This window comes from Pseudochaenichthys georgianus, chromosome 13, assembly GCF_902827115.2.
Source record: "Pseudochaenichthys georgianus chromosome 13, fPseGeo1.2, whole genome shotgun sequence".
In the NCBI taxonomy this organism is placed as follows: domain Eukaryota; kingdom Metazoa; phylum Chordata; class Actinopteri; order Perciformes; family Channichthyidae; genus Pseudochaenichthys; species Pseudochaenichthys georgianus.
Genome location: NC_047515.1, coordinates 36,301,612 through 36,314,794, shown reverse-complemented (window position 1 = coordinate 36,314,794; position 13,183 = coordinate 36,301,612). Strand labels below are relative to the sequence as shown.

The 13,183-nt window shown below is 40.6% G+C and overlaps 1 protein-coding gene across 1 annotated transcript in view; it reads right to left on the bottom strand.

Annotated features, from left to right (window-relative positions):
- LOC117457785 (mitochondrial intermediate peptidase-like) overlaps positions 1-13,183 on the bottom strand; it is a 38,849-nt gene that overhangs the window by 23,211 nt on the left and 2,455 nt on the right. The window contains exons 3-16 of the mRNA XM_034098012.2: positions 13,075-13,163; positions 12,863-12,949; positions 12,663-12,726; positions 12,203-12,385; positions 10,703-10,859; positions 10,446-10,494; positions 9,402-9,462; positions 8,978-9,030; positions 5,673-5,826; positions 5,185-5,262; positions 4,392-4,599; positions 3,675-3,784; positions 2,905-2,979; positions 2,240-2,356 (exon numbers count right to left, since the gene is read on the bottom strand). Of these exons, the coding sequence (XP_033953903.1) occupies positions 2,240-2,356; positions 2,905-2,979; positions 3,675-3,784; positions 4,392-4,599; positions 5,185-5,262; positions 5,673-5,826; positions 8,978-9,030; positions 9,402-9,462; positions 10,446-10,494; positions 10,703-10,859; positions 12,203-12,385; positions 12,663-12,726; positions 12,863-12,949; positions 13,075-13,163 (1,485 nt within the window). The remainder of the gene's footprint in view (positions 1-2,239; positions 2,357-2,904; positions 2,980-3,674; positions 3,785-4,391; positions 4,600-5,184; positions 5,263-5,672; positions 5,827-8,977; positions 9,031-9,401; positions 9,463-10,445; positions 10,495-10,702; positions 10,860-12,202; positions 12,386-12,662; positions 12,727-12,862; positions 12,950-13,074; positions 13,164-13,183) is intronic.

The window sequence follows — 13,183 nt, the reverse complement described above, 5'->3', positions numbered from 1 at the left end:
ACTCCTTAAAGCCCCTGTCACACTGTCCCGGAATTGACACCCGATGGACACACGAATATGGAATTGTGAATTTCGCACGAAGATGGCCCCGAACCACACACGAACGCAACATTTACATTACATTTAAGACATACAACTGCAATGAAAGTAACAAAAACAATTATGTTACAGTACTATGATACTGTACTGATATCTTCAGACTTTGTTCTTTATTTTATCCGTCTTTATATGTAGAAAATATTACGTTTTCTCCGTAATGTTGTTTCCATAGCAACAACAACTTCCTGTCAACTGTCCTTCAAAATAATATATTATATCCTTTTTAGTTTCACAGAACACAAATTGGGTTATTTACATAATATATTTACATGATTTTGTTGTGCAATAAAACAACCCGACGGACACACGATAAAGGAAATGTTCAAATTCGGCTGTGATCGTAGCAACATCGGGCCATTCGTGAGGGCATCTTAAGCCTTCGTATAACCGCCGGTGGAGTTTCTCAGGCTCCGGCAGCATTTCCACATTTGTACAACAGAGTGGGGGATTACATGTGCTCATTAAAGAAGAGAGAGAGATGGCCCTGATGAGCCGAGCCAAGAATCGCAGATTAAAGGAATGTCAACAAAGGCGAGAGGAACATCTTGCTTTCTGCCGTTTATTTCCAAATATTATCTTCGACTCAAGGGCGAGCATGTGGTCTGTGTTACTCACAGCTGATCCTCTCTCTGCTGGGAAACGATAGCCCCCACTCTGTAAACTATACACATGTCAGCATCACCCCAATGTTTATCATCTGCAGCTCTCCGTAACCTATTAGACACTCAAATGTTCACTTTGCGGTGGACACGTTGCCTAAGAAGAAGAGAGGGAGACACTGAGCCGCAAGTTTATATAAAAAAAGTTAAAGTGGATTGGGTCGTTGGAGGATCTAAACAAATCTGTTTTCACTTGCTCTGACCCAATTACACCGCAATCATCTGACGTTTCTGTGGAGTTCAAATGAGGAAACTGATCCTGCCGCGCACGCTGAGGAGAGAAGTCTGCTTCAGTGTGGTTTGAGACGTTAAAGAGGAACGACAGTGGGGGGAAACTACACGGCATAAATGTCCAGAGAAGCAGCAACAAAGCAGGACACAAGAAGAAGAGTGGGAGAAACTGGGTTTAAGGAGGGTATACAGAAGTTCTTTAATCTCTATTCCTGATGGCGTTCCCACATAATTATAGCCCAGAGTAAAAGCCATATGAAGGCCATTCCTGGCTAAAGTGTGACCGTGTGCGTCTGATTCTCCCTCCAGGCCTCAGCCCGTCGCCCACAGCTGCAAAAGTGGGGAGAGAGCTTTTCATTTTTTATTAAAGCACCGGGAGGAAGAGTTTCAAATATTTCCCCCCGGGGAGAAGTCATTCAAAGAATACTTTGTTATTTTAGCAGGGCTGCAAAAAGAAAAAGAAAAAAGGGCTTTAATCCCTGAACCGCTGCTGCGCCTGGGAAAGAGATATAAAAGCAGAGAGAAAGGGAAGAGGACTCCTCAGTCTGTGATGTGACTCCTTTCAACTAACCCTCACCAAGCCTCAAGGATGCTTCTTAGGACATACTGCAACTAACCCCTATTTTTAGTGTATACTAATGTATCTGTTGTTTATACTACTGTGTTTCATGCTCTGATATTTGAATGGACTACACACCAGTTGAAGAAAAATCCACTTGGCACTACGGGAGCCACTAAGTCTCTTTTTTAGTGCATTGTGTGTGAACTGTATGTGGCGCTGTGTATAGGGAGTGTTGTTTTAGTTGCTGGTGCCAAAGACAAATGTACAGTGGCCGACAGATGCATATATATACGTGCTACAACTGACCCAAACACTTAAATTAGGAGAAATGACCTGGAGCTTCAATATAAAAACACAAGTGTACCACAACACATGCAAATGGAAAGGTTTTGTGCCGCTGTCGCGCGTTTGCACCGGTCGGCCACCGTACATCTTTCCATTTAAAGTACATTTAACAGACAACAACGTAATATGAATGAGAAGTGAAAGGAGAGCCATGAGCAGAAGTTCCCTAAATGATATATAGACATTTTTATTGATTGGGATAAACCCCTTGAGATGCACCATCTCGTTTTCAAGAGGGTCCCGATGATCGAACCTGATCAAACCTTGAAGACTGTAATGGATCTCAAAGGCACAGTATAAAAGTAGTAAAGTGTTAAATGGCAGGAAGACGGCATGTTTGTACCGTATTGGGCGTGTAAGGAAGGCCGTAGAATTTATTCTGCATCTCCTGCAGGATTTCTGTGGTGGAGCGGTTCTGAGGCTGGCTGTGGTAGATCTGGTCCAGGACGGCATAGAAAATCTGCCCAGAGAGAAAAAAACAACATCAAAAATATATTAATAATGTGAACTGCAGTGGTAGAGTTAGGGGTAAAGAATTGCATAGAAATTGGGAAAACTAGACATTGAATTTCCTATATTTACCAATTTTGAAGAAGTGTTATTCCTGTCAAAATAACCAGCTTAAAAGTCGAAATAAATAAATATAAATAATTAAAAAACCTATATATAAAAAACCAAAAACAATAGTAGTGCTGATAATGATAATATTTATAATAATTAACAGTTAAAATCATACAAAACATTTAATATGATGTTTAAAAATGTTACGTACAAATATCTGAAAGAGATAGGTTTCATGATGGCAGATAAAATAAAAAAAAGCCAAACAAGACGCAGTTAAAAGTTAATGGAGAATTGAATGAGGAAAAACTGAATGTGTAATTAAGTATTGTGCAGCAGAATAAAATACCCTATTCCTAAGCTAAAAAACATTGTTCAAAACTCTATCTGAAAAGTGAAACATACTTTTAGATATCTGTGAAGGTGTGTGAGGTTGTGCGATTGTACCTGGAGCTGAGTGTCTGCAGCGCCGCACACCTTCTTTGACTCACACAGACGAGCCACCATACTCTTAGGCAGAGGCTGAAAGAGAATAACAAACAGGTCTGCCTTTTCAGAAAACGACAAATCAGAATCAGAAACAGGTTTATTACCAGGTAGGTTTACACGTACGAGGAATTTGACTTTGTGTCGTGGTGCATAAAAACAAGAATTAAAAACACAGGTAAAGAACAGGAAATATATTAAAAATAATTAAAAATATAAAAGTATTTACATTGCAATGGAATGAAATGGAGGAATAAAATATGGAATAAAAATCAGCTGGGCAAATGGAGCTGTTGATATCATTATAATTATAATGTATTGGACGATATCACTCTAAAAACCTTTACACTTTATAGAGTGGTGCAGTGATGACGTATTGGCTTAGGCTGTTCTTTAAGGAAGCATCTCGCTGGCTCAATGGGATTTCTTTCATTGGGTTTATAGCAGAATCAAATCTCTTTATGATACTTACACGTTTTGTTCAGCAGGATATCCGCTAAGCTAAAGGCGGCTAATGTTGGGCGTGATGACGTTTAGTCGTCTCATTTAGACACTTGTTAGCAACCACTTTTTAAATGCACCAGTGGGGTGACTTATTTCAGGGTAACAATACTGATTTTGTGTCCGACAACCAGTAACACGTTAAAAAAAAACCTTGACCTCCAGACCAGGGGACAGGAAGGTGGTGAAATCCTAACTCATTCGTTCATGGGTTTATGGGTTACGGTTACCTGTCCAGTTTCATAGTGTCGTGCAAACTGGCTGACGACTCTGTAGTCGGAGGCGAAGTACTCCATGAGGATGGACGGGACTTCAGCAAAATCAGTCGCACATCTGGTTCCTGGAGGAGAGACGTCAGGGCTCGGATATCAGAACACACACAGTATATCCATCGATGAATGAAACGTGTGAACAATACAAAATACTTTATAATCAATAATAATGTCTTAATTTACTAATAATAGACAGAGAGAACACATTTCTGTTTCCCAACATGCCAAATACAAATATATAAATACATGTATATATGCATACATTCCCACGTGTACACCCACTTATATAATCATATATATATATAAAATAAAAGTAGTAGACACAAAATGGATGAATATGAATATGTTAGAACAGTACAAATGTATACAGTAGGAGTTTGTTGAAGTTGCTTGTGTAGCTCCATAGTTTCTCTTGGAATACAATCACACTGTACATGTATATATTGATTCACTTTAATATTCCATCTGTCACATACTTATGTATATACAATACCTTGCTTTATATCTTGTTATTGTTAATTTGTATATTCAACATGTATATTTTCTACTTTCTTGTCTTTTAATTGTTATTGTACAATGCCATGTCTGTTTCTGCTGCTGCAACATAATTGGGATCAATAAAGTTCTATCTTATCTTATCTCTCTTAATATAAACTATGAGTGACCCCTCCCCACCTGTCACATGCTGGTAGCGGGTGCGTCCCAGCATGGAGTGCATGGCGTGGCCCATCTCGTGGAAGAGGTTCTCCATCATGCCGGGGGTCAGCAGGGTGGGAGCCCTCTGGGTGGGATGGGGCAGACTCAGCATCAGAACCACCACCGGCAGCTGGTACTTACCCGTCTCCTGGAGCCAGCGGCCCCCTCGGATCGTGAAGTGACAGTCCTGCAGAGAGAGGAGGAGGAGGGGGGGGGAGGATGAAGGTGAGATGGGGCCGTGGAAGACTCCTCCATGCCCTTTATCTAATAGTCTAGTTTCGATCTTCCCTTTTTGCTGTAACAACGTAAATGTCCCCTATGTGGGACGAATCAAGGTATTCTGATTCTGTCTTTATGTTTTACTTTGTTTTTAATCAACATATGTATATAGATTATATATGTAATTAGACAGTATGAAGTTGACTTTTGATTGTGTTCTGGTTTTATGTTTCAGTATTTGTAAGCAACTGTGACTGAAAGAATATTGCTTTTATTTTACTTTTTAATGGTTATTTCATTTTTATTTATTGTATTATTGTTTTCAAGAAGGGGCAGGTCGAATAAGATTGTGTTCTCCATGCTCCTTTCCACCATGCGCGATAAAAAAACAACCAGTATAAGTGTACATGTTTTGTTTTAAAATAACTGCCATGTGTGGAATAAACAAATACATTATTACAGTTTTGAGTATTTATTCTACTCTACATTTTATGAGCCCTTATTTCAAAGGAGAAACTAACAAGAAGATTTAAACATGATAACGTGTTCACACCTGATGAGGTTTATTCTGCCGCTGGAAGAAGTCACAGTAGATATATCCAAATAATCCCTCCGTCTCATGAACCACAGCCTGTGGACACACACACACACACACACACACACACACACACACACACACACACACACACACACACACACACACACACACACACACACACACACACACACACACACACACACACACACACACACACACACACACACACACACACACACACACACACACACACACACACACACACACACACACACACACACACACACACACACACACACACACACACACACACACACACACACACACACACACACACACACACACACACACACACACAGGAAACATGAATATACAGGCCAACAAAAATACTGTTTGCTTTTACTTCATGTGTTAAACTAAAGCAGCATTTGTAAACTATACATATAATTTAAGAGGACACATATTTTATCCCAGATATCTTGATATGATTATTAAGCACAGACCAGTTTGCGGACGTCCTCGTTCCAGACCTCTCCGGCGCTCGGCTGTTCGGACATGAGGGACACGCCGTACAGCTGAGAGAAGAGATGGTTCAGACCCTCCATGCAGGCGCCCAGAGAGAAGTACGGGCTGTACAGACTGGGCTCGATGTTGAACCTGCCATTTACCAAAACACAATCAGAATCAGAAATCCAAACGAACATTATAGATATTTCTCTGAAAAAACCCTCTTCCGGTGGGAAAGGTGAGGCGCTGCAAAGGCCTTTGATCAGCTGTTATGGCCTTATCTATTTGAAGCGTTAAGGATCACAACTTTTATGAATCGGTTGAAAGCCTTGTAAAGGGGAGGTGTGTGGTGCAGTGGGTTGTGCCTTGGTGTTCGGATCAGGGGGTCACAGCAGGTTCAAACCCCACTGCAGTCAGCATGTTGTTGTGTCCCTGAGACACTTCACCCCAAGTTGCTCCTGTGGGGATTGCCCACAGTATTGAGCATGTAAGTCGCTTTGGATAAAAGCGTCTAACAAGTGACATGTAATGTAATGTAAAGACAGCCAGATGCCAGAGACAGTTCATTCATGTTTTTAAATGTTGTATGAAGGGGAACAAATTTACATGTATACGGTCGGATTAGTGACTGCTTCTTCCCCAATTGCTCAACACACACACATGTCTAAAACTCCCCTGATTATTGTGAAATCAACTGTTAGACGAAGCTACCAGACAGAGCTCAGGGCAAAAGGGAGGGGGTCTAAATATGGACGCTATGAAGCACTTTAGATAACCCACCAAACCAAAACGCTTGTAGCGTTTTATCAGTGATGAAAAACAGACTGCTGCTCCGTTAACCTCACACACACAATCTGTACTGCATTTCCACGCTTGGGGAGTAAAGGATTACCGTAATGGGTAATCAGGATACCACTAAGTATTCCCCTACAGTTTCATAAGAAAAGATGTAATTAGATTACTGTTATATTTCCAAAGATTGTGGATTACTAGGATGACAATGTTATTAACAAACATCACAGTAAAAATATGTTATTGATATTTTCTCTTGAGGTATCCATAATGTCTGCAATAAATATTTGTTTATATAACTCCTCCAGGACGTTTGGACCGGTCTTGTCTCTAGTGAGCACTGGGAGGGAGAAGTGCAGCTCATTAGGAAAAGAGAAACATCTGTTAATCTCCGTCTCTCCCTTCCCTCATTTCCTGTTATCTCTCTGCTGCGTCTGTCCAATAAAAAAAGTGTTTCTACGATCAAAACATCTCGAAACTATTACAAGAGTAGATACTGGTGAGGGCGGCAACATGTTTTAAAGGGGACCTATCATGCAAAATGCACGTTTTTATGTCTTTTATACATGAAGATGTGTCCCCGGTGTGTCGGGGAACTCACGCAGCGTCAGAAAATAAAACCCTTTCTCTTTTCCTCCGTACCCAAATCTCTAAAAACGGGGCTACAACGGAGCTGATCCAGATTTGCGTCCGGTATGACGTAATATCTGAAATGTGGGCTGGCTTCACACCCACGGCCCTATCAGAAAGTTGCTATCAGAAAACATGCCTGACGTGTTTTGGACATATAGAGGTGAAGCCCCTCCCTTTCCGGGGGAGCTCCATGGGACCTTATTTCGGAAAAATTATCTATTGAAGTCAATGGAGGGAGAAAAGTTATCTTTCGATCCCGTTTGAATTGTGCCACAAATTACACATAGGATCAATTTAAAAGATGATTTTGCGAGTCAAAAAAATTAAAATGTGTCGTAAAACTGTGAAGTAACACTGTTTTTTGTGTGAAACCGCTCAATGAACTACATCTCCCGTCTCGCACCACACACCAAGACGGCCGTCACGTTGGCACATTTCACTCCTTTCTTTCAGAATGAGGCGAAAAGTATTAAAAGAGGTGAAAATCACTACAAGTCTGGGCACGTTGAGAGCTGTACATACACACAAGGGGAGTTAGTCGGTTCCGTAAGAGCCAGCATGTGGGACTGGGACTCTGGGATTTGTAGTCTTTCTAGTGCATATTTTTCATAGTCTTATATTTCAACAGTTTTACGACAAACTGTGACTTTTTTGACATGGAAATGATTTTTTAAGATTGACAAACATCATATGTGTAATTCGTGGAACAATTCAAACGGGATCGAAAGATAATCTTTCTCTCCCCATTGACTTCAATACATAATTTTTCCAAAATAAGGTCCCATGGGTCGGAAGTAGATGGGCAGGACTTCGCCTCTCTATGTGGTCTTTGTTTACATTAGCAAGCATCGCTAACACTCAGAGCTAACCTGTACTGGAGAGAGTATAGAGGTTTCTCAATACTCTAATTTCCCCTCCTCGACTCCTCGGTCCTCCGGTAGTGACCCGGAAATGGATTTCAGCGCGCCATGTCAAAGGACATCTCATTTCTCTAAATGCACTTCGAGGACCGAGGATCGAGCATCGAGGAGGCTCTCTGGAGGAGCTATAACCGAGGATACACTGATGGTTCCTCCACGGGTCCTCCGCGGATGCATTTCCGGGAACGGTGGAGGCGTGACGCACGGCCGGACTTATCTCAGCCAATGACAGCTCTGCATGCATCCCCTGGGTATTATTTTAATATCTGCTTTCATCGCGATGCGATGTTTACAGTGAGAACAGCTGTGAGGTCTGTGCAGAAAGCAGAGCAGTGTGTATAATATATATCACTCAGTATAACAGACCTACTCTCTTTATTTGCTTTAGTTTAGTAGATATCTACAAACAAAGAGTCGATATTTTGCTAAGACCATTTAGTGCTTCACATAATAAAATACACAACGGCTGTAGTCTGATTATGCTTTAGGAGCTGTAGGTGTGTGTGGTACAGTGTGTAGGTGTGTGTGTGTTGTACAGTGCGTAGATGCGGTGGACAGACGGGATATGAGGGATGTCTAAAATGCAAGATCTGTATGGTATTTTGAGCAAAACACATCATAGACATGTTTTTATATATTTGTATATATCCATAGAGAACCATATTATATGCCTAAAAATAGCATAATAGGAGACCTTTAAAAACTGTTGAAGAGTAAAAGCCCCCTGGAGCAGCAGATTCATTTGTCCTGGATTATAAAGGAGGTTGAGACACTGAGATGACTCTCATTCTCCTCCCTGTGAAACCTTTTGTAACACCTGAGGATGAGCTGAAACCCGACAACAGCTCACACCCTGCTGGAATATGAAATTACAAACATCCAAAAGAGATACAGATCATGTTGACTTTATCAAATGACAGCAGGATAATAAAAAACTCAAATAGAAAACGACTCGCCTTTCAGCACGCAGGACACCGCTGAGGTACGGATGATCCCACGGCATGAGCTCCTAAAACCACAAATGTTTAACATGTGATGAAAGAATCACAATACAATAGACTACATTTAATTAAAGTGACTATAAAAGTAAATGTAACAAATGTATGTAGCCGCTTTAATATGAAATGTGTAATATTTGCAGGTAAATATGAAAAAAAAAAAAAACATTGAGTATAAAAATGGTTATGATGCCTGGGCTGCTGCTTATGTGTTTATGTTGTCTTTATTAATATAAAACAATCCATTAAATGAGTTATGTGAGGTATCCCCTGTTGTCCTGCAGCCTTTTAAGTTTAGACAGACTTTAAAAACCAGCAAAAGAACTTAAAAATATCCTCACGTGAAATAATATGTTGTGAACAAAAAGAAGACATGACTCACAGCATTAAGTGGGTTGAGTTTCTTCTTCATGTTACTCATCATCGTGAAGTCTTTGGCTGTCCTGTGAGAGATTAAAGGAAAAAACAACAACAAGTCGTGAGCTAATTGACTCGAGGCTTCATTCCAGTACCCACCTATCTCCACTCAGGGTCAACGGGGAGGCAGAGCATATCCCAGCATGCATTTGGCTGAAGGCGGGGAAACACCCTGGACATTCATTTATCCTGTGGGTAATTTAGAGGCTCAGGTGCACCTGACTCACATATCTTTGGTCTGTTTAACGACTCCAGATGTTAGAAACCAGAGGAGGGAATGTGACAAAAAACTGATTTACTGATAATATTTATTAAGCTAACTGAATTTGTGTCAGGTTTTGTTACATTTACGACTGGATTCTAATTTAAGGGGCCCCATTCGAGTTATTTTTAGGTTCATATTAGTATCTTGCGCCTCTCCTGTTTCCGTCTCCATGCTTTAATGTTCAAAAAGCTCTTTATTTTTCTCATGCTGCAGCTCCTCTTTTCACCCTCTGTCTGAAACCAGAGCCCAGTCTGCTCTGATTGGTTAGCTGGCCGGCTCTGTTGTGATTTGTCAAACGCTTTGAGATGTCCCGCCCCTTAGCCTATCACGTTCAATGTGTTGGAGCGCTAGCCAATAGGAGCGAGCCTTTGCAGACCATTTACAAGCACAACTGAACACACTACAGGAAAGGGAAACCTCCCCCAAAGCACAACATGGCCTCTTTAATGATGCATTTATGTAAAAGCAATAATAATTCTGCAGCTGTCACAGGTGAAGCTAACTTAAATAATATGTTATACTTCCAGGAATCCATTATATTTTTCTAACAGAAATATGAACCTTCACAGAAACTCATCTTGTGAAATAAATGTTGTGATTTAAAAGTACAACTACCTCAAAATTGTGCAAACGCTTTTAAGTTATTTTCCATCACTGGCCCAGAAAAATAACTATTCAGAAAAAATATCAAACAGAATAATTTATCTGAATATTTCTTTATGATTTATTAAAATGAGACCGTACTTGTCTGACAGCTTGTCTGTTAACAACTGAAGGAAGCTCATCACCGTCTCTGCAAAGGGAAACAAAAAGGAATAAACAGCCTGTAAATAATCGGAGACTAGTTACTAAAAGCACAAAAAGAGCAAAAAGAATGTCTGTATTTTATATTAATCTGTGTCTTTTAAAAATGGTTTCATGTCAATACTGAAATCATATTTGCAGTCACGGCACTGACTGAAAGATACTGTATTGATGCTGAAGCAGAGAGAGGTACAAACCTGGTGTTTTGGCCATGGTTCCCTTCAGGGCTCGGTGAGCGTACGACTCGTAGCCCACCAGTTTGGCCATTTTGTATCTGCACTTCAGCAGCTCCTCCAGACACTTCATCAGATCTGCGTTAGGATACAGGTAAATCCTGTAGGCGATTTCTCGAACCTGCAAGTGGAACCAGGACAGAACAAAATATTACAGAATATTTAACTGAATGGGTCCTCGTTATCCCACGCACATCTTGCACCACTTCCTGTGTCCACTATGTGGTGCTAGAAAACACACGTTTACATTATACTGCTCCACATCATGTGAGGAACAAGGGGTCGAATTCTCAATTTCTCTCAAGAAGGTTCCTAACGAAGTGAAATGACTCAGAGGTTTCTAAGTGTCAGCCATGATAAGAGCTGTTTGAATTCTCTAGATCAGGGGTATCAAACTCAAATACACAGTGGGCCAACATTAAAAAATCGGTACTAGTCGAGGGCCGGACTGGTTCAATGTTTATAGCAAAACTTATTTAAATGAACTTATTGCACATATTAAACCTGGAACTAACAAAGCTGTATTTTTTTTTTACTTTTATCTTTTTTATTATATCATAACTTAACTTTTTAACATATGTAACATTAAGCTGTCTGTGGCTCTTTCCTGCTGTCACGATGCAAATGTCCCCTCTGTGGGACTAATAAAGGTATTCTGATTCTGATTCGGAGTAAATTATTGCCTTTAAAAACAACATTAAACATTAAATAATCAGTTGCATTCATTTCATATGGCTCTATCTGCAGCTTTTACGGAGTTATTTTATATGATTACATTTTCCCACAGGCAACAACAGCTTCAACAAAACGATTTCCCACAAAGAAAAACCAAACATGCCCTGTTGTCGCAAGAAAACAAGTGCAGAAGGAAACATCCATTAGACTCAGTGTGCTGCTCTGTGATGCTAGTTCAAGCCAGATACGTGGCATCTCATCTTGGGTGCAAGGTCATCAATGTTTGGGCTCAGGCTCTGAGCTGAGGAGACCCTCAGGATGGAGTGAAGGTGTGGGTGCAATATACCGGCGGGCCAGATCTAATAGTAATTAGAAATGGTCCTGCGGGCCGAAATTAAATCCACCACGTGCCTGATTTGGCCCCCGGGCCTTGAGTTTGCCACGTGTGCTGTAGATGATAGGAAAGGAGCTTCAATGCCTCCTTTGAAATCTTCTTTAGCTTAGGATACACTGGACCATCCTTAAGGAAAGGAAAGGAAAAATGCTGTCCCACAATTCTGAAGCCGCAACATTTAACATGACACAACATTCAGACGTTTGTCATTAGAAATGCAGATCATGTAAATTACTCTGCTTATTCAGGATTTTACAACTCATGTTGTCAGGACAGAGTATATATTACACATCTTCAACCTGCCCTTACATCCAGTCCTACAATCTGACACATGGCAGTGGCGCCACCTGCTGAACAAAAAGTATAAATGTTCCCAAATCATTTCAGGCACATACCAAATCATCGGGGGAGTCAGCGTGTAATCCCCCCACTTGGATGAAGCTTCCTTCACTGGCAAAGTGCAGGTGTAGATGTTCGGGAATCGCAGACCTGGCGATCCTGTTGGGCTGGTGAGAATTGACCAGGAACTCGTTGTTTAGATCCAGAAGCTTCACATGAAGAGCCACCGCCTCCTTCCTCTGTGGAGAAAACAAGTTAGTAAACACAGCAGGGGGTGGAGGCATATTCAAACATACTGTCTTTATGTTTCTTTCCCAGATGAACAACCAAAATGTACCTGCTGGCTACCACATCAAAATACATGCGCTGTCAGATGGAAAATATCCTTCTATGACTACACCAATGCTATATGGTCTAGTATGGTGTAACTGTGGACAAACAGTGGTTTGGTTATGTCATCTTTTGTTACTTCCCTTTCCCCAGAGGAAACATAACAACCACCTATAACCATCTCACCAGCTTCTCATCCAGATGAATCCCACTGATTTCAAAATCGAACATGAACAACTCTGCCACTCGTCTGGAAAAAACAAACAGAAATGAATCATTATTTACATCATTAGATATGATATAAACATTACATATTGATGTGATAATAAAGAAAGAGAAACACTGTTATTTAATCCATGTTTTAAACAAAATGGCAGTGAAATTACCTGGAATCAGGATCCAGCTGAGACACGGTGTCTGGGTTATCCAGCAATTTTTTAAGACTATTACAAAGCTCCACATTAGTGTTCAATCTGAAAAAAACACAATTACAAAATGACATGTGTGCTATATTTGAGTATTTCTATGTTATGCTACGTTATACTTCCATTTATTTGTACAAATGCATCATGATTGCTTTTTGAAAGGTTCGTCTTACTTCTCCACCACCGTGCCGATCTCTATGCAGCTCTTCTCTGCAGCCTCGCGAAACGCTGGGTCTGGATGAGCTACTTTAACAAAGTCTGCCTGTGAGAGAAGAGAAAAGC